Source organism: Arvicanthis niloticus, chromosome 13 (genome assembly GCF_011762505.2).
Source record: "Arvicanthis niloticus isolate mArvNil1 chromosome 13, mArvNil1.pat.X, whole genome shotgun sequence".
In the NCBI taxonomy this organism is placed as follows: domain Eukaryota; kingdom Metazoa; phylum Chordata; class Mammalia; order Rodentia; family Muridae; genus Arvicanthis; species Arvicanthis niloticus.
Genome location: NC_047670.1, coordinates 69,629,246 through 69,651,814, shown reverse-complemented (window position 1 = coordinate 69,651,814; position 22,569 = coordinate 69,629,246). Strand labels below are relative to the sequence as shown.

The window sequence follows — 22,569 nt, the reverse complement described above, 5'->3', positions numbered from 1 at the left end:
GCCTGCCAACAACGCTTTTCTACTTGTGTTTGTTCGAGTGCACTGATGAATAACGTAAGCTGTCCTTTGGGATGGAAAGTGGTCTCGTGTCTGGGTCTCGATATGGTGGAGGCTCAGGAAAACTGTACTTGGAAAGAGGAGCTATGCAGTGGAGCTCACACTGAAGTGAAATCCCCAGTGAAGAAAATAATAGGGTTTTTGTTTGTTTTTGGATCAGAGAAGCATCCTTTTAAAATATGAATTGTTCAACTTTTTTTTTGTTGTTCAACTTTTATAATTGGAAGATTAATAGTCGGAATATGGTTTTCGATGTCAGCCTGGCATTCTTCTAGAGTCCAGGTCAGAGCGTTGCACTTTTTATATTTCAAAAGTTCCCTTTCACACTGAATTTTGTTCTGACATACTCTTTGGCATGGTTCATTGATTGTATCTTCTAATACTACCTGTAGATATTACAACAGGAAAAAAAGTATCCTATTTCCAAAGCAGGGCAGGAGGCTGGTATGCTTCATGTAAGTTCAGGTGTTGTAACTTTCCCCTTTGTAGACAGACTTCAGTTTTGAATGGTTATAGTAGGTCAGATTGAGAGGTTCAGGCAAGGTTTCTGAGGAAGACATTGCTGATGTGAGCAGAGATGAGTCATAGAAAGCAGAGGATGACTTCCAACAGACCACGGTGTACTATGAGCATCAAAACTATGTGAATCTACACAGCTCAACTCTCATGCCTTTGGCAGAACTTCAGTTAACGACTTACTAGTAGGATAATGTAATATATGAGTGTGTTTGTGTGTAAGGGGGTGTCTGGTTAAGAAAGGCCACACAAACATCATATTAGGTTGGCAGTGCCTTGGTGATTGTAACAAAGAATAGTGTGTTGCAAGGGCTGAATTGGAAAACAGTAGGAGAGTGAAGTGAAAGGGGTGGCGCTCAGGGGGAGAGCAAGTGTCACCTGACAGTGGTGTGGAGGTGTGCCCACCTGGAGACAATGTACACTTCACAGGACTGTTGACTCATCCAGGCAAGAAGTGTTTAGTGCCCACACCTAAGAGAAAGCTGCTAAGCATTGCAAATGGAGAGGAGGTGTAAACAAAAGAACTACCTAAGATACTGAAAGAAAGTCACACAGGCCCCTGGCATGGAGCTGTTGAGAAAGGGAGGGCAGTCCATCATGGCTCCTAGAAGTTAGAGGGTGTGCTCTCTGATGGCTTGGGTGTTTCCTTGTGAGTTCTTAGTGCTAAGTTTGAAGGGAAAGAAGAGAAGCAAGCTTTGACAACATTAGGAAGGAGTGGAGGCTCACCACTGGTCAGTACGTAGAGGGTTTGCATCAACAGGCCTCTGAGTGTTCACCTGGACACAGCTGAGTCCCAGGATGAGGATGCATTCTACAGCAGCCTTCACTGGGGACCAAGCTTGTGCCAGTCATTGTGCTAATGTGCTATATGAAGCCCAAGGCTTACTACCCCTTCCACACCCCTAGAATGCTTTCTGAGGGTTGTCGTCGTCATTGTTTGTCTAGTTGATCTCACTAGCACTCTTGCTAAAATCACTTCAGTCTGACATTGTATTTGGTCTTCTACTTTCTGGCCTTGAACTTGTAATCGTCCTGTTTCACTGTACTGAGTGGTGGGGTGACAAGCATAAGCCACCACTCCACCCTAAAAATTTGAAACTAATTATTGAAATCTTTTTGTTTTGCTTTTAAAACAGGGTCTTTCTCAGTAGCCCATGGCTTTGACTTCACTACCCTCCTGCCTTAGTCTTCGGAGTGTTGGGATTGTGGGTGGGTACCGCCACACCCACCACACCCAGCAAGGTTTCTGCCTTTATACTTTTTCTCCATTTTAATTCTGTCTCTTAACTTGCCTTAAAAAGAAAACAGAATATATCATGGCTTCTAGTTTTGTGGTTTTGCATGTGTATGATTGTGGACTTTCCATATGTATAAACATGTATGTCTGGCTCTATATGTGTTTATATTTGTGCTTCTCTATATGTGTTTTGTCTTTGACTCTTTCTCTTGTTTTTGTTTTGTCCTATCCTATTTCGGACCTTTTGTTTTATTATTATTATTATTATTATTATTATTATTATTATTATTATTCAGATTCTCTTTTCTATCAAGAAATGGAAAGGTATACATTCAGATAGAAGAGGAGATGAACAGATTTCTGAGGAGTTAGGGAAGAGGGAGCCACAATCAGAGTATATAATATGGAAAAAAAATCTATTTTTATCAAATGAAAAACAAAATAAAAAAGTAATAAAGGAGTAAGGAAAAATTAAAAAGAAGAAACCACAGAATGTGTTCAGAGAACAATTCCAGATTATTTGGCTGGCAATTACAAGACATCAGTTGCCCCACAATGTGTTAGAGAACACAGATTCATGAAACAGAAGAAACACCCTCATTAAACTAGTTTTAATTTCTTTGTGAAATCACTCAGGGGGAAGACATCTGAGGTGCTTTCCATTGGACACTTGCTTAAATAAGGGTTAGTTAAGGAGGCGGGCATACCAGTGTAAATGCAGACAAGAGCAAAGAAAGTGTGCTAGAGGAGGCAATCTTAACAAACTCCTGGAAGAACAGCAGGAAGTCACTATTGAGCCAGGATGGTCAGTGGGCAGGAAATTCAATAATGAACAAGAATGTGAGTGGGTACCCAACGAGCTTTGGAGGAGGGTTTCTTGCAGTTACTTCAACTACATTAAAATATATATTTCTGTGAAAATGATATGATTCCTACTTTTTTCTGCAATATAGAGGGAATGAAATAAGCAACCCTAAGAAACAAAGTGAGTAATTTTTCATCACTCTGACAGCCAGTAGTTTTCCTTTGCCACCACTAAAAATAGAAGCATTCTGGAAAATATACAAAATGTATTTGGGTTCTAAAAAGTCTATAAAGAGAGTAAATTCTACAAACTATTTAGGTTTTTCCCAACAGATTGAAATAGAAAAGCCAGGACATGACCTAGTGAGGGAAAAAAATCCCAGCAGGTAACGAACAGATAAGAAGTATTTACTAAGTGTCGTGTCTAAGAGTCTTTGCGTTCATTGTTTTTTGTTTTGCTGTTGTTTCCTTGTTTTGATCTTTTTAATATGCTTCCCCCAGAAGTTGTAATTCCTCCATTTTAATCTAGAAAAGTCATCTTCCTGTCTTTCTGAGGCCCAATATCTGAAACCAAGTCTGTTTGAGATTCAGAACATGCACTACTGAACCTATGGTTTCCCTGATACAGCTCATTAAAATAGCTACTAATTTTTCGCCCTCCATCTTTAGGTATGGTCAGAATGCAGCACAGTTCACCATACATGTTTGAAATCCTCTAACGTATTATAGTGATGTCCCACAGTGTTCGTGATATTAGGACACTCAGGTTTTAATCATGGGGATATGTTCTGCCGTTGGTAGGGAGCATATTTGCTAAATACCTGTGCAAAAGTAAGGAAGGAGGTAGAGAACAGAGTGAATGAATCCCAGTTTTTTCCCAGACACCCAGAGTCATCTAAAAATCATTATGATGTAGCATTGAATGTTGTTCAAACCCAGATTTCATCCTTCCTGAAAAGATCGACAGTAGGGTGATTACTTCTGCTGATACTAAGAAGCTGTGTGCAAGTTCAAAGATCTGAGTTGGTAGGATAGAAATAGTGTGTTGCTTCTGGCTATTTGATAATTGTTGCCAGTGCTGCAGATCCATAGTTCTGTTATTTTGAGGGGCTTCGTCACTCAGCACAGGGAACTACATGTTTGTTTTGGCTTGTGTGTGGAACAGTGTTGGGCAGGAGAGGTTTTCTTCATATTCTGTTGCTTTCTTAAGATGTGCAATGTGATTTGCAGAAACAAAAGAGGAAATCTAATAGGCAGCCAGTCTTTGTTGAGGTGAACCAGTTGTCTAAACTTACAGACACTATTATCACAAACTTCTCAGGACAACTGTATACTTTTCCATGAGCTTCTATAAACTGACTATCTTGCCTCAAAAATAAGTGATCATTTTATGTGCCATACTTTTCTTTTTAAAGGGTCTCTTGGCTTTATAAAATTGAGAAATCAACATGCATAAAAAGTTACTTTAATCCTGGGAAGCCCTATGATTCTGATAAGGATAAGGCTTTTATCGGACAGGGTTAAAAGTATGGTAGAAAATGCAATAATAAAATGATAACTTCTCATTGTAAAAGCAATGGAAAACTACACACACACACACATAATGAGGAACGTTAAACTTTTTGTGCAGTGTAAGCTTTATATATAAGCAAGCAAAATCATGGATGCAGGTAATGTATACTTGAATCATAAAAGAATATAAATCAATTATTTTTCTAGTCCTAACTCTCCTATGGATTTTACAGTTTTGACTGGTGGATGAATTTATAAGACTTCATTTGAAGCTGGGCAGTGGTGGCGCACGACTTTAATCCCAGCACTTGGGAGGCAGAGGCAGGCGGATTTCTGAGTTCGAGGCCAGCCTGGTCTACAGAGTGAGTTCCAGAACAGCCAGAGCTTTACAGAGAAACCCTGTCTCAAAACAAACAAACAAACAAACAAACAAAAACCCAAACAAACAAACAAAAAAAGGACTTCATTTGATAGTGTAAAAACCAATGTCAAACTTCATAGCTTCCAAATGGCTAGTCTACCCAGATAGAAGATTCATGAGATTCATGAGAAGCTTTGGTTCTGATGAATTGCACTGTGTGTGTGTGTGTGTGTGTGTGTGTGTGTGTGTGTGTGTGTGTGTACACGTGTGCATGCATGTGTACATGCAAGTTAATTTGCAAGTTCTTTATATCTTTGTTTTAATAAAATTACATTATTCTTTTAAAAACCACAGAAATATAAAGGAAACTATATAATAAAAATTTAAAGATATATGTACATAAAATATATGACCAAGCAATTTTATGGCTTATTGAGTCAGATATTATGTTTCATAATTCTGATAGCTTCTAACCCTGTAATCTTGGGTAAATTAAATTAATGATACATAACTTCTATCTAATGTGAGAATTAAGTTATTTACAGATTATGTGACTTGTAGTAAGCAATGAGTCATACTGTGGCTATGAAGAATAACTCCATTTCATTCAAATCTGAAAGAGCATCAATATTACAAAAACAAAAGAATTAATGTTCATAGATGCCATTGTAATTTATAATCTGTGCTTTTACACACACATGCACGCACACACATACAGAGAGAGAGAGAGAGAGAGAGAGAGAGAGAGAGAGAGAGAGAGAGGAGAGAAATAAAGTTTGTGTCAAATATTCAGTTCTCCATGAGCTCAGATTTTGACTTCTACTTGGCCAAGGAGAAATAACTCCCCCTGATCCCTTATTTTATGACCATCTGTGTCTTTCCTCCTTTGCCTTGGTACATCTTATGATGGCAGCCATGTGCCATGCTTTCTGCCTTCCCTCCCAATTAAACTACAAGCTTTTTGAAGTTGCCCACAATTTATAATTATCTTTATCTTGAGAAAAATCCTAATTTGTAATATATAAACCTACCAAAGTTAGGAGTTAGTGACAAATACAAGTGTATTGTTGTTTTATGTGATATCTACATTAGAAGGACTCCCACTATCTGTGGAGAAGTTTTATTTATTGAGTTACATAATTGGTATGAAATCAGGTTACACTGTATACCAAGAAAGAACACAAAAGAACTTTTAACACATGAAACATGACTTTGCCAGCTATCTGTTTAAGATTCTGGATTCTATATATAAAATATATGGATTGAATGTGTATATATGTCTATATACATATACATTACATATACATATAGTATATCTATCTACTTGTATATCTCAAGAAACATTCTCTATTAAGTAATGAAGGAAAATCTAAGGGAAAGCATTGTTGTCTAAATACTTACAGTGCCCGGGTGGAGCTGAGGTTGGACGAGAGGGAGAAGCACTCAGTAGAGTAAGAGAGAACAGCAGAGCTTGACATTCGGTTCCCAGGCAAGAGGAACCCTGACTTTGCATGCAGGAGACATGAAAGTATCTCACAAAGGGCCTGCCACTTTAGCATGGTCTCTAAGGATGGCTAGAATTTTCCAGGAGAACATGAGGAGAAGAACACTGTAGGCAGTGCCAGTTGTGTGTTGAAAGGCATATGTAGACACTGGAAATGCTGGCTCTGCCTTTCTCTTGCTCAGGAGCACACACCCTTCTTTTAGGAACCCTGAGTAAGTGAGAAGAGAGTAAGCCAGGTCATTTTATTGGGTGATTATTTAAGACTTGTAGAACACTAAGTTCTGGGTGCTGAATAAATCATGTTTCACTTGCCCACTACCCAGTGAGCATGAGCTAATGACGAAGACAAGATGGACAGGGATGGTACTTTCTTAACCCATCAGCGGCTTCTTTAAAGGATACACAGTTGTACCCATACAGGTTCATAGATTAACTGAAATGCTTCCAACAGTTCTGGGAAGAAAACTGACAGCAGGCCCAAGCTTTAGAGTATAGATTCCTTTTGTTTCAGTCAGAAGAATTCAAAGGAAGGTGGACTGCCCAGTCTAGACCCTCTGACGTTTTATGGATGCCTAAGTGCAAAAGTCTGCGTAACTATGCACTTTTCCTTCACTACAAACAATGAGCAAGGACTCATACAGCTATGAGATGAGCTGATATAAGAGAATATAAGGAGTTACATTTTAGTATTTGAGTAATTTTGCTAGGAACTTACAAATAACATGTCCACCAAAGCGCCTCTAAAGCACTGGTATCGATAATTTTGTGTTCCTCTAATGGATTATTGGGAATAGTTTCAAAAAGTTTTATTACAGGGCTAGAGTTAAAATGATCATAATTGGGCTGCCTTATATTATGAGACATGAGATCATAGTAGAAGGTTAATGCATATTTTAAAAATAAAGCATGAGACAGTCCATTAAGAGTTGTCTTAAATCATGTAGTGTAGTCTCAACCATACATGTCAAGTACAGAATAGTTGAGGTTACATCAATGTTAAAATGCTCAGGAGATAGAGCTCTAAAATGAAAAGTTCAATCAGAGATGTGAAGGGAACCCAGATAATAAGGAGTTTGGGCCCTAAAGTAATCTGTGCTCGTGTCCTTAAATATTTTATTTCCCGCCCAACATGATTTTGATGTTGGATATTTTTCCCTTCACCTTATATTTGTGATTAATTTCTGTATCTTAGCTGGATGCTGAACGTCTGAAGTTACTCTGGGAACCAGGGCAAGCTGTGTGATCACTTGAGCCACAGTTGCCTGCTCCTACATATTGTGATCTGGTCTGCCTCTCTCATAAGGATGCTAGAGGGACCAAGTGATTGAGGGCTTTGAAAAGGAACAAGCTATTCCTGGTTTGAAGGGGATATCATGTTGGCTGTGTATCATATGTGCATTTGCACACATTAGATGCATGCATTAGGAAAGCAAATCTGTCTTATCAGATAGACACAGGATGCTTTATTTGTGGAGGGAGGGCATTGAAAAGAAGATCTCCCCACAGCAGTGCATAAGAATCTTTAGGCTGGCAAGTGCGGCTGCAGATGTGAACTGCTGGCATCTAACTCCCAGAACTTTAGCCCTGCTATGCTGTAGATAGAGCAAAATAACTTTCCATTCTGATCGGTGCCAATCACATATTATGAGGAACAGTTAGGTGGCAGACGTATTTGTAAAGGATAACTCCCTAAATGTCAATCATAATGGTTACTTTGGTATCTATTTCTAAGAACTTCTGTTCTGTCCTGCCGCTAGTAGGCCTTTGTTTTTTCAGATGCTTTTGGACCAACTAGTTAAAAACATGGACTATATGTGTAATTCTCTAGTGGCACAAGAAACCATCCAGGGCTGTCTTTAATTCATAATTTAACTACATCTATATTGGGAAGAACTGCTCTCTAATAACCAAGATGCTAATGTGTTTAAAGTGCGATATCTGTGAAAATGCCTTGAGTAACAAAACTGTATTCTTCATTTCAGAACATGACGAGTGCCTCACAAACCAACACAATTGTGATGAAAATGCTTTGTGCTTTAACACTGTTGGAGGACACAACTGTGTCTGCAAGCCTGGCTACACTGGGAATGGAACCACATGCAAAGGTAGGGAGATGCTGGGTCAACTCCTCTGCATCACATGCAGGACTGCCTGTCTCTTCTCCCGCATCCCCTTGGATCCCTCCTCTGTACGTCATGGACAGGGCATTGCATGAGTGCTTCAGAGTGTTGGTACATGGCTCATCACCCTCCCCCAGCTCCTCACTCCCTCCTTTGCCATGTCAGCAGCTAAGTAACCAAGCAGCTCAGGTTGTCCTGCACTTCTCTTCTGTGACCTCAGCTACAATATTTGATTTGAATATTCTCTCTCTCTCTCTCTCTCTCTCTCTGTCTCTCTCTCTCCCTCTCTCTCTCTGTCTCTGTCTCTCTTCCTCTCTCTCCCTCTCTCTCCCTCCATCTCCCTTTCTCCCTTTCTCTCCTTCCCTCCTTCTATCTCTTTTTTTCTCTCTTTCTCTCTCTCTCTCTCCATCCAGAGCCACACCCTGGGCATTTTTACCACAAGCTGCTCTATCTTTGAAATCACAAGCCTCTTCACCCCGATTTCCTCCCTAACCTGCAAACTCTGTTTCTTCTTCTAAAGCATTCTTCAGCTTCTTTGAATCTTTCTGTTTATCATGTTCACCATTTTTGTTTTGTTTGGGGGTCCAAACATGAATATTACGTGATAGCAATTTTTCTGGATGTGAGAGCTACTCGTGTGTAACTCTGTGTTAATCCATCCCGAAATACCACCCCATCTCAATTTCTGTCACCGTGGGATTAATATTACCTGTGCACACTGGCTCTCTGTGTGTTGCAGTTTCTTGTGTTTGCTGGTTTGTCGGTGCCAATTGACAATTTCCCTAAATGTCCACCTCCATTTTATTTGCCATGGGTGGCCATCCCAGCTGTAGTTCACTGCCCTTTATTAAGTCTCCTTCCTCCAAGCCTTCTTCCCCAGGTGACCTTATTGCCCTTCTTCACATGGGAAACGTGAAACTACAAAATCCTATATAGGATAGAGTTCATATTCCTTAGTGTCAATTAATTTGTATAATGTAAACTTTTCAGGCTCCAAAGCTGCTTACCTTTCAAATATATGATACCCTCTGCCCTGGCATTCGATAGAGGAGACTTACTGTACTCACATGTCTGTGAGGAGACCAGTGTCAGTGCAGTGTGGGTCACAAGGCCTGGGTTGTAGTGCACTGTCTGTTGCACTGGTATTCAAAATGTCATGGATTTTCATGTAGATCATCATAAGCAAGTTCTACTCATTTCAGCGTCCAAATCTCACAAGCATTTGCCTGGAAAAAAAAAAAGACAATAACATAACTAAACTCTTAGAATTTTCTTCTAAATATCTGGTTTGGCTTCGTTGACCTCAATGCTTCTTTCTCTTGTCTCTGCTTGGTACTGATTTCTGTCTGATATGAAAACCAGGTCATAAAGTATAAGTAACTCAGGAAATTATAAGCAGATGCCAACAGATTCATACTCGCACTTGGATGGAAGAACACATCTAAGAAACTTTAAAATCCCTCTGGAAGTTAGGACTACATGTTTTCTGAGTTACAACACTTAACTTCCTTCTGAGGATGGGAAAGGAGTCAGACATGAAAGTGTAACTGGGCCCTAAGTTCTGTGCTGCTGTCAACAGGCTTGAGAATTAGTTAAGGGAAGTCTGGAAATGGCCTGTTGAAGACATTTGTTATTATTATGTTATTTATGATGATTAAACTCCAAATGCATCTAAAATTCCTTTTTGGGTCATAGCTCTATTTTGTTTTGGTTTTGTTTGTCTGTTGTTCTTTTCTTCTTTTCTCCCCTTCTTTGAGCATAAGATAGAGACAAACTTAAGGCAAAAATCAACACAGCCTATGTGGCTTTGGTTCTCACCAGAGTTAGGAATTTCCACCTCCAGAAAGCATAGCCAGCTACTCAGATGACGCTCATACCTTCAAATCTCTAGTTGAACCTTTGGGCCAGTGTGGCATGAGGTGCTCACCCACAGACCCGGTCAGGACAGCCGTGAGGCAGTGGCCTTCATGAGTCAGTGGGTAAATTGAGGTGGTGAGAGGAGCGCTCAGAAGCGCAGGCTCACCCACCCTGGCTTCGTTTTTCCTCAGTGCTGTGTGCCTCTTCTCCTTACCTGTGTCAGAGACAGCGTACCCCAAGAAACCATGTTTCCAGAGGTTCCCACCTCAGCCCCAACCTTCTCAGGGAAAAGCTTGCCCTAAACCCAGCACTTAGTATATCAAGCTTCACAGAGTCTCTGCCCTGACTTCCCCTTAGCAGGTGATTGCTATCTCCCAGAAGGCCACTGGAGTGAATGCTTCTTGCAGTTGGTGAGTGTGAGTGAGTTAGCAGGGCCAGCTCAGAACTTTCAGAAGGATGAGAAACTTCTCTCCTGTTTTAGCATTTTGCCCAGGGTGTAGTCAGCCTGGATCCTCAGGAGTCCATCATTTCTGTCTCCTCATCTCACTTTCTAATGATTTGCTTCATCTAAATGGTTACCACTTGTAAATGTATATTTTCAAGTGTGATTTTACAAGGGAATATAATACAAACTGCAACGCATCTCACACAGCATGAGATTACTGTGTTTTGATATGTTTCAGGCAAGCCATTTCCCTACTATTAAAAACTCATACTGAGTTTGGCAACATTCTCTCATGTGTACAAACTACTGTCCCATAATGAAATCACAGTGTCCTTCATCCTTTGCTATCAGGTCTGGAAGGGAGTAAAGAAAAGCTGGGCATAGAGATTACAGAGCGGTTTACTTACAGCGCGGTGACAACCGTGTGTCTGATTTATTCATGTGTCTGGATTATTGTAGCTTTCTGCAAGGATGGCTGTAGAAACGGAGGTGCCTGCATTGCTGCCAATGTGTGTGCCTGCCCACAAGGCTTCACCGGACCCAGCTGTGAGACAGGTAGGACTGTCACTTCACCCACAAATATCTTTTTACCCTGGCACATACAGTAACCCAGGAGGAAAATACCGCTTTAGGTTTCAAGTGGGCTTTCAAACCGTGGCACCGTTGGGGGAGAAACTTCAGTGATGCATGGTCACTGGCCGATGGTCTAAAGTCACTCTGAGGAGGTTTTGCAGCTATTATAACAAGATACATATAGAGCTTTGCCAGAAAGTTGTGTGGGATTGTCTAGGATTTCAAGACTCAGTAATTCTTATTGCTCATTCAGGGCGCATTTTTACTGGATGATGGCTATATTTAAGCACAGAGTTAAAGGGAACGGCTGTGTCCTACCCTGGGATACAATACAGTCTGCACTTACGCTTGAAATATTAAAATACAGCCCAGTTTCATTCATTATTATTTATTAGAAAATGTTCAAACCATTTATCCACGGGTTATTCATGTAAATGCTTGCCGAATTTATTGTTTCTGAGACATACTAATGGTGAAAACTTCAAAAACTATTAAAGACTATGTGGTATGCATGGAGTTTATGACACCACAATAACAGGCTCTGTCAGAAGGAAAGCATGGTAGCTTCATGGTAGATTACCTCAGAAGCTGCCTTATGTTCCAAGAGAAATCTACCACTGGTGGTTGCAGTTATATATTATGTCCCTTCCTACAAGTCTTCCTACAGGAGCTGTCCTGTGTGCTGTGCCTCTTTTGCACTTACAGAGTCATCTGCTTTAGTAAAAACAGAAAAAAAAAATACTGCCCAATCAGCTCCTGCAGCCGACAATGACCCGCTCTACCTGGGAAGTGCTGGAGTATGCAGGCTGTACTCACCAAGCTCTTGCCTTCCTACGTCACCAGTCTCAGATGGGCCTATACGGAATTGTTTTTAGTCTTCAGTGAATATTTGACTCAGATCCCTGATGTGAAATAGTGACACTTTTATATGTAGGATTTTTTAAAGGCATCATCTTCTACATCTGAATCCCACAAATATATTTTGTATGTGAATCAAACTGGTTAACCTTCTAAACATGTAGCTTTTGAGCATTCAATGACCACAGAATTGGCTGAATCGAAATCAGACATCACTGATGCAGTGGTCCTCCAGAATCATTATCCACTGATACTTATTTCTCCACCACTATTTCCAGACTTACAAAGGTGCACTGTGAACTTCTGTACATCAGTGTTTTTCTGATCAGATTTCCCAGGAATAATACTTTGTGCTGGTTCAGGTTAAAAGTCCAACTATTGGCTTTTTTAGACTCTTTCCCTGATGTGAAGGAAAGTCTAGAACTTTGATGAATAAGGGCCAGGTCCAGCATATCATCCATCTATCTAAAAGTCACATGATGAGGTGGAAAAACCTGTAATGGCATTATATTAATTTAGCAATGACATATTCAATTCTATAAAAATAGCTGCCAGAATATTTAGCTTTCTTCAATTATTCCTCCTGAATTTTGAGTCTATGTGCAGACAGTTTTAGGGTGTGTCTAAGTAGCTTTGTGTAGCAACCACGGACTTTGAGCACAGACAGAGGCTGAAAGCTAGCCCTGTGGTTTACCTGTGACCTTGACTTCCTATTGTCTGTGCCCTCTATACCTGACCTCAATCTTCACAGTTTTCTCCTGCGGTAGCTATAATCTACTTTGGAGTTTTTTAAACTCAGGATCTGAGTGATTTAATTTTTTATTTCTCTAACGTCAGTTATCAGCTGCAACAGAGATGCTTCTCATCCCAGATTCTTTCTTTCTAAGCAGTGCCTCCTGGTATCTTTGAAAACCTTAACTTCAAAGACCATAAACCCAACATATTATTTCTAATTGGATCAGGCTCTGTTCCTTCCCATCACGGCTGGTGTTAGAAGGTGAGGGCTCTCCTCCAGTCTCTACTGAGCATCAGGACATAAGGAACATCATCTCACCACTATATTGTGTTTTGACCTCGTGATGTGATATTTTATTGCATCCTTATGACAAAGAGCGTATTTTCTTATTTTATAATCAATTAAGATCCTCGAGGAGTTGATTCTCTCTGTGTCTCTCTGTCACCTTATTTTAATTTGTAGATACTAAACTCCACAGTCACAGGGCCTATCCTGTTCACATTCATATCCTTTAACTATAGTATATGGTCTGCATCTTGGTAGATATTCTGTAGATAAAGGTGTAAATGAATTACCAATTCAATAATGAAGGAAATGGAATATTAACTTTCTTGACAGACCGTTTGTTTTGCATGTTAGTTTAAAGAGGTCTTTGGGATCACCTGCCTGTCCTTAAATGTCTTAGGTGAAAATTCCTGTTATTTCTTCATCTTGTCTTTTTTTTTTTTTTACACCATGTTACCTGTTTCAGAATTTAGTGTCCAACAGTCTTTCATCAGATTTCTGTTTTTGCTGTGCTCACGCCTTCAACTGCATGTTAATCCTATTAGCTTTAACAATGATGATTGCAGGGGATTTTCCATCTCTCAGAGTTAAGGAAGGCATCCAGAGAGTGGTGCAGACATGGCAGAGCTTTAGCCTGCTGGAGCTGGATGCCTGTAAAGCAGAGGAAGGTCACTGGCGTGTCGGTCCAACTGTGCTGAGCATGGGCTGGAGTAAAGAATTTCCCCCTTTGCTCAAAAATAACCTTAGTGAACAGGGCGTTTACCAGTTATTGTGATTTCACTTGAGAAGGTTCCCCTAGAACTTTCTTCCCCCTTTTATTTAATCTGTTTCTGCATTGTGTCTTAGCAGAAATGGCGGAAGCGATTTACTCACTTCAAAGGGGAGTTATGTGTGCATTCTTTATTGAGCTAAATTAATTTTTCATGGACTTTTTAGCCACTGTACCAAATCACCCACATGAAAAGCATAACTTTGTTTTTAATTAAGCATCCACATATTCTCTGAGATGTTTGACTTGGATTTAGGAGGGTGATTATTCCTTGTATAACTCAATACAATATGTTAGAAATGTGTGCTCCAAGATTTAACAGCCCACCATTGCCATTCTCTATTTATTGCCCGTGGCTAAACCTCAGCAAACATGCATCTGGTGATATGATTAATATGCAAAGCTGTCTTACACGAAAAGTCAATCTTTCATAGTGATTTAGTACATGACACTAAAAGATCTGATAGTCTCCTACAAGCAACTGCTTTCTTGGATGAAATTAAAATGTTTATAACTGGAAGAGAGTAGGTATCAATGGCAAATTTAAAAAAAAAATACAAGATGAAATATCAAAGAGGATAGCATGTGTTTTGGTGATACATGGCTCCCTTATTCCTATGTGTTAAATGGTGAGTTTCTTAGCCATGGATCAAAACTCGTGACAAAATTTGAGTTATTTTTAGTGAGTGGTTAAATAAACATAAGTTTAGGTTGTGTTAGCTTTTTAATATACATAGTTTCAAACAGCAGAAATGAAGCAAAGGCATATGAGTGTCAACTTACTTCAAAATAACTTCAAATGGATTAGAGCTGATTGACTTTAAATTATACATTTTTACATTAATATGTATTAGCAATTCTAGCTCTAGTACTAGGTAGATAGTAAAAATCTTTTTTAGTATATAATTATATCACGATAGAAATATGTATAGCAAGCATTGTTGGTGTTAATCAATCAGCGATAAGATTGAATTCCCACATCTTCATCATAAATTCCATGTATTTATAATCTTATAATTTTATAATCTCTTACCTTTATAAGGTGAATCTTGCAGAAGCTTGTATTGTGTCACTTTACATGGGAAAGCTAAAACATATTTAAAAACAGGAGAGAATCTGCAAACACATACTTTTTTACTTTTTATTTTTTTACCTTTACTTAACAAAATTACACATGGTGGAATTGTATTACCCCCAAATTCCATAAGATTATAAAAATCAGGGGCAGTGTGGTGCAGTAGTCAATTGATTTTTGTTTCCTGTGTGAAGACCTGGGTTCTTTGCTGCCTTCCCAGACGCTGGAGTAACGAACGGCAACAGAAATCATCTCACCAAAACCTTCCAACTGTAGCACTTGTATGCATTAACTTGGATACTTAAACATACACACTCTCTGTGTAGCAGTCCTTGGATTCTTTTAAGTTAGGTACTAAGGCCTTAGTGTTATGTGGAAGTGTGGTCTTCCTCGCAGTATTTAACCCAGGGTTCAAGAACATGAAAGGCAAAGCCGGAGAAGCATCAGCTCAAGTCCCAACTCTTTCATCCACCAGCCCTGTGATTTTTTTTTTCATGCTACTTCACTTTTCCATGCCTTAATTTGTGCAGAACAATAATACTTTCCACATTATTCTAGAGATTAAAGGAAACAGGCAAGGCAGCATGATATTTAAGATTTGACAAGTTCTGGTTAGATGGTATTTGATGTGATTACTGAGGTTTGGGCGAACCCTTGCGTTACCTGGATGGCCAGGAATGCTGTCAAAGAAATCTTATTTACTTTTTTGCATTCATAAATAGCTTTGGTATAGTTTTACTCTTGTTTAGTAGTTTAAAATATTTAACTCAGGAATTTCCGGCCTTTCAAAGAATTAGTTCAGATGGAAATCTTTTGAAGTTAATCTTTATGAAAATGTAAATGCTATTCTGTTCTCTTTAAAGTAATTAGATTAGGCATGTCTGTAATCCCGGTATTTGAGAGGCTGAGGCAGAGGATTAATGTGAGTTTGAGACCACACTGAGATACTTCACAAGTACCCAGGACTACATAACAAAACTGTTTCAAAATAACCCTAAAAAAGTAGTTCTCCGTGTCCAAGGTCAACCTCATTCTTCTAAATCCTTCAGATTAATTGGGGAAAAAATCCTGCTCACTCTTTCCCAGTGTCAGTCATGTATAATGGATAACAGGCATGATGGGGGCATGTTTTATACTCTTACTGTAAGGCCTGCCTAATTAACACTAGAAATGAGCACGCTCCGAGAGGCTAATGCAAGGGAGAAGACATTTTCCAGCTGCTACAGAGCAGGATTTCAAGAAAATAGGCCAAGTGGAGCTCTCTGAGAATATCAAAATATTTTCACTTTTATTTTTAAAAAATGTCAATTTGTTTGAAGTGCTTTATTTATTCTTTAAGAATTTCACAATATACATTTGATTCCATATTTTCCTTCCTCCACGTTTTCTTAAATCTTCCACTATGTTCCTACCACTTGTTTTCATGTTCTTTTCTCTCTTAACCACTAAACCAATCCTCCCAAAATAAACAAAGGAAATAACAGGGAGTCTGATTTGTGTTGGCCAGCTACTCCTGGGTATGGCCTATCATGGAATGCGGTGATAAGTAAGGCTCCACAGAAGAAAACGTATGCACTCCTGTGACCCCACCACTTGCACATAGGTTCTTGGCGAGGGGATCTTTGTACCCACCTTCCCTTCTCATGCTGCGATTTTATCTGATTCCAGCTTGTACAAGCCCTGTGCATGCTGCTCCTGTCTGTGTGAGCCTGCCATACATATCTGCCCAGTTATGTCTGGAAAACACCATTTCCTTGGCACTGGTCCTCCAGCTCTGGGGCAGGAGTTTCTGAGTGGCTGTTGGCAGGTGGGAAAGGTGATGGGGAAACATTTTCTTAGAGATGAAAGTTTTAGAGGAAACAGAGGCGCAGCTACTGCACCAACTTTGCTGTTTACTTATTGGGTGAGAAAATAGACATGTGACGTGTGGAAGGTATCCTTAAATATATGAACAACTGTAACAGTGTGTGGCTCTAGGAGTCACAGGATCAATGGTGGTTTAACAGAAGAAAAGATCCTATTCCAAACATCAAGTGATCTGATCACAAGAACCAAAAGTGGAGAGGAGTGGGCCAGCTGGGTTGGTCCAGCCGAGCATGGGTGACTGGATGCTGTTTGTTTCTTGTGAGGTCCTAGGATTCTTAATGTCTCATTTCTTCATAGTATTTACTGCTGCAAAGTTCTCCTGTGAGCACACCACTCAGAGACCTTAGTGGGTGGGGGTGGTTGTCATGTCCATGTACAAACCCTCCCACTGCCAACTGTGTTTGTAGACTGGGGCGAATTACTCAACTTGTTAAGACTCTTGGTTTCCTTGTTTTTTAAAGGAATAGTAATAATAACTTTCCTTTCTAAATTGATTAATGAATGACTTAGTAGCAGTCAAGGCAATGGTAAGTGTTCATTGTTACTATGACCTTACTTCCAATCCCTGTAATGACTGACAAAAGCAGTTATTTGCAGGTGGGGGAGCTAACTAGTACACTAACTAGTACACGAACTAGTACACTAACTAGTACTTTGGTATCTATAAGGCCAGTGGAGTAGGAAAGTAGGAATCGTATCTAAGGTGCTCCTACTGCATAAGATGGGAAAACGCCTTCACAGTGGCGCTAGTATTGTGGAATGCGTATGTATGTTGAATACAGTTTCTCTGTATTCAACAGTCACTAAGCTCCTGCACATACATAGCATGACCGGAAATTTGTAAAGATGCAAGAAGTAAATAACAGTTTCTTTCCTTGAAGCTTGTACTCTGACTGTCTGACTGCATAGGGGAGCATTTTATCCAAAAGGCAGGGAGAGGACAGGTGGCTCCAAAGCAATACCCAATACCTTTGAAGTGACTGTCAACCACACATTGTATCTGGCATGGTAACTCCAGAGGAAACTGGGGCAGGGCTCTCAAAGAGTTCTGGGCAGCAAGCATCATTGACAGGGAACTTTCCAGATGGCTTCCTGCTGCTGGAGCTCAGGAGGCAAGCTCACAGCTGATTAGATGTGTAGAGAGAGCCCAAGAGTTTCCATAGCCAGTGTTCTCGTATCCACGTCTAAACATCAGTATAAGACTGAGTAAAAATGAACTTCACCTTGTGGGTCAATCACAATAAGTGAAGGAACTCTGGGGTCCTGGTCGGCCAGACTCTGGTTTGTCCCTGCCTAATAAGGTTCTTTTGCTTGGTAGCGTTTATGCAAAATGCTCTCTCACTTAAGGAATTTTTTTTTTTTGTCTTCAGATTTTAAAAGGCTCAATTCCAGTCTTACAAACAACCTAGATTTTCTCCTTTGTTGTGAAAAGCCACTTATATTTTTACTGGTTGTTAGTTTTTAAACTATTTAATTCAACAAAAGTAAAATGACTGATGATAACTGGGATTTTGGCTTAAAGATCAATTAATGGACCTTGTAAAAGCAGTAAATATGCATTATTATTGTTATATTATTATTATTATATTATTGTTATTGTTGTTATTGTTGTTGTTGTTGTTATTGTTGCAATCATTAGTGGTAAAACTAGGTAACCTAAAACCCAGGTGCCTGTGACCCATCCTTAGTGGGCAAGGACCAAGAGTACAGTGTATGTTATAAGATGTTAAAGCCTTCACTCGGTGACGGAAGAGCAGGACTCTCCATAAAACTCAAACCTGAATTACAGCTGGTGGGACATGGTCTCCTTACACAGAGCACTACACTGAGTGAGCACTAACACCGACTGCCTAATTTACAGAACGAATAGCTGCTGTTAGCTTATATATAGCTGTTAGCTATGGTAAGGAAGACTTAGATTGTTATATGTAATGAATATTCATAGAATTAATCACATCTTCATGAGGTTTACATTCCTTTAAGGAGAATAGGACGAAGAGAGGCCCCTCAGTGCCGTGCACTCGCTCTGGTTGTTGGCTTTAGACTGTCCCTTTCCTTCAAATTACTCTTACAAATCACATAGAACTTCTTTTTTAAAAGGTTTTTTTTTTTTTAAATTACTTTAAACACACATGCAGTCCTCCTATCCTCCTCTGAGAGGGTGGAGCCCTCCCCCTGGGTATCCCCCCATTCTGACACATCAAGTCTCTGCAGGGCTAGGCACATCCTATCCCACTGAGTCCAGACAAGGCAGCCCAGTTAGGGGAACATAGTCCACAGGCAGGCAACAGCTTTAGGGACAGCCACCACTCCAGTTGTTGGCGGATCCACAAGAAGACTGAGCTAAACATATGCTGCCTATGTGCCAGGGGCCTAGATCCAGCCCGAGGATGGTCTTTGGTTGATGATTCAGTCTCTGAAAGCTCCCGAGGGTCCAGGTTAGTTGGCTCTGTTGGTCTTCCTGTGGAGTTCCTATCCTCTTCGGGGCTCTCAATTCTTCACACATAACGTCTTAATAAATATCAGCTGTGTTCGTATTTCTTGGCCTTTTTTAAATACAGCATTTTATGTTGTTAACCAACTATCTTATATAATAAACTATCTTGGGTATTAGGTCTTTCTATTCCTTTTCACTTTTAGAAGCAAAAGGTAAAGTCAGTGAATCGCTGTTCAAGGTCACATAGTTATCAAACTGAACAGCCAGGAGTTCAGTGCAGGTAAGCGTACACCCGAAGCCTGTGTCCTTGCTATAGAGGAGCATCCATGGGAGCATTCTTTTATTATTTTTCTTTGCATATTCATGGTGTTCAGGAAATAATTTTATCATGCAAATAACATGTAATGTTCACATCAGGGTAGTTAGGATGTTCACCTCCTCAAACATTTAATAATTTTACAGTTGAAAGACTTTTCAAACTCTCCTAGTAGACTGTAGGTACCTGCCAGTGCTGTGGAGCACAAGCATTAAGTCCTCCCATCTGGCTGCATGCTGGCAGCTGTTATCTGACTCCTCCATCTTTCCTAGCCTCCAGTGTCCACTCTACCTCCATGAAACTGACCTATTGACTGTCCCCATGGAACAGGAACCTGTGACCTCTGTCTTTTCTGCCTGGCTCATTTGCCCCGGTGTCTCCTTCCTGCTGTGGTCCCTCTGGTTGACATTTTTTTTCTTCCTCTTATAACTCAAATGTGGAAATTGTTCAAGATTACACTTGACTGTCCCATTTATTTCCAGACACCATTGGCTTTATGGAGCCTTTATGGCCCTGGAGTCTTCAAAAGGCATCCGCCTATGTCATGGTTTCTCCAAAGCTGATCTTCATGTCCCAAGGGGTTCATGTCACTCCCACATTCTGAGCTTCCTCCCAGCATGCTCTCTGTCTTATCTCTCTCTCTTTTTTCTTTCTGTTTTTATTGGTGGTGATATAATTTTTATTTTGAGGGAGGCTCTCTTTTTTTTTGCTCTTTCTTTCTTTCTTTCTTTCTTTCTTTCTTTCTTTCTTTCTTTCTTTCTTTCTTTCTTTTTTTCAGAATTAACTGTGTAGCCCTGGCTAGATGGGCTGATAATTCTCCTGCCTGTCTCCCAAGTGCTAAAGCTTGTCCTGCCAAACCAGACTCTATTTTCTTTTCTTTACAGGGCATTGTCTAAGCCCAAAAGACCACCCATGCCCCTCCATTTCCTTCACGCCATTGAAACAACCCCAGTGTACACAGTTGCAACAAAATTTTAACCTAACTGTTGAGGACAAGGGAAAAAGACTAAAGAGGAACGAAGCAGTGGAGAGGGAAAAAGCAAACAAAAAAACAACAATACAGAAGCCAGGTTTCCAAACATGATTTGGTGACTTCTTGTCATGGAGTGAGAAGCAGGTTTTCCATTAAGCTCTAACGTAATTATGTAATCTTGAACAATTTCTATATTTGTGTTATAAGAAGAAGAAAAATGTCAACCAGAGGGATTACAGCAGGGAGAGGAAACCCATGCAAATGAGCCAGGCAAAAAAGACAGAGGTCACAGGTTCCCATTCCATGGGGACAGTCAACTGGTTGATTTTGTGTTAACTGAAGCCAGATTTTCAGTTGTTGTCTGACCTGGCAGTGTTGATTGAGCCCTGGGAGTATGCTCACCAGGTCTCACACGGCACTAAAATTTGCACTATGCTTTGTTATTAACTTGTCCCCACGCTTCAAAATGCATTTGCTTCTGCCCCAAAGACCTGTCCCTACACAAGATCAATTCCTGCTAGCTGGCCTATCTGCCACCTCACAGCCTTTTTGTCTTCCTAGATTGTTCCTGTCATTTTTGAAATTTTATATGTTCTTTGCATCTCTCTAAACCTTTAAACTTGCTATCTTTTTTGTCTATCTCTTTTGGTGTTATCTGTCTGTCATTTATTATCTGTCAGTCAGTTGGTTACCTAACTAATATCTATTCACTCCATAGTCTTTTTACTTCCCAGGTCTCTATAGATGAGAACAGATGCTTGACCACCTTCACCCTCCGCTTTCCCAAACTAAGACCCATCTGTCTCCCTAGTATGCACTTTTCTTCTAGAAGCATGCTTATAAAATCCCTGATACATCAGTTGGTCATTAATGAAAACCCAGCCTACTCCAAGTGCGGTTTAATTAGCTTGTATTCATTAACTCATTTTAATCACATCAACCGCTTTCTTAAATATGTCTAATTATCTTCAGGATCACTTTTGAAAAACACACAAAATGCTTAGTAGTGGGATTAAATAACGAGGCAAGGTGACACAGCAGGCATGTGCCAGCCCTGAATGTTTGACCTGGCCTTGGTGCACTCACTGCTGTGTCCACATCTCTCATATTTATCTGAGAACCTCTCCTTGATTTGTGGACAAAGCATTCTTCCTTCCCTCCCAACAAGTGCATCCTCTGATGCTGTGCCCCTTCGTGCTATATTGTATATTTCTTAATCATAAGGTAGAAGACATTATCTTAAACATTTATGAAGCCTAATACATTGCTACAAGGGAATCAGTCTAGTAATTTATGCAATACATTTTATAGCTAAAAAAGAAAATAGAGACCTAATTTGATAATAACTATCATGAATTTCATAAGCAGACTATTTTAAGACTTTCTTTTGAAGAAGGTGAACACTTAATACCTCCAGCATGATGTAGCATGTATGCCTTAAATCTTGGGAGACAAACCTGAACTACATTAGAAAACTTGTGTGAGACACTCAGAGGGACCTAAAAGTGCAGGGTGGCAGCCCTTCCGGGGATGTTGGCTCTAATAAAAAAAATCACTAGTGGAAAGAAGCAGGTGTTCTTAGCTGGCAGGAGAGATAGAAGCAACTAAACACACACTTAATGATCCACAAAAATAGCTGTCATCAGGATCTGAGAATCTGCCTCCGTATGTGTGTGCAAAAAAAGAGAAATCCATACTCATGACCTGTATTGCTGAGAGTAGATTATGAACTCTAGTCTAGGGGTCAATCAGTCATTGATTTGACTTAAAGAAATGAGTGTAAATAAAGTGAGGTGGGGGTATTTTCTCAGATTGGGGGACTATTGAGTGAAGTGAGGGTAAAACCAGAATCAATCACTTCAGTAACACACGTAAGAAAATATTGGTAGGAAAGGGTGTGCTGCTCGGTGCGCAGAAACATAGGATTTTCCAGGATCAGAGTAGATTTCGCAGGTTTTCTGTTAGGGGAATTTAAATTAGGCATTCTAGAAAGGAAACATCGGGTCAAATTAGTGCGACCTTCTGTTTAAAAAGATTACAAAGGGCAGACGCACCATCCTGCTGTTTGGATTTAGATGCTCCAAGGGAATATTTTTGTGCTCCCAAGTTTTATCCATTTTAAACCTTGGTGGACTGCGAAGTGTAACATAAACTTTAATTACAGTTGTGTCCAGAGTTTCTGAAAAGCAGGCAGGGTAGCAATGCCTGTCACATGGGAGCCTTGGAGTCAGGATGCTGGTGTTGGCTCTCAGCTCCTCCAGTCACAGG

At 40.0% G+C, this 22,569-nt stretch overlaps 1 protein-coding gene across 3 annotated transcripts in view; it reads left to right on the top strand.

Moving 5' to 3' along the window:
• The window catches only part of Nell2 (neural EGFL like 2), a 285,634-nt gene that overhangs the window by 194,742 nt on the left and 68,323 nt on the right, over positions 1-22,569 (top strand). For all 3 annotated transcript variants that reach the window (XM_076911953.1, XM_034517056.2, XM_034517055.1), the window contains exons 15-16: positions 7,974-8,096; positions 10,873-10,968. In XM_076911953.1, the coding sequence (XP_076768068.1) occupies positions 7,974-8,096; positions 10,873-10,968 (219 nt within the window). The remainder of the gene's footprint in view (positions 1-7,973; positions 8,097-10,872; positions 10,969-22,569) is intronic.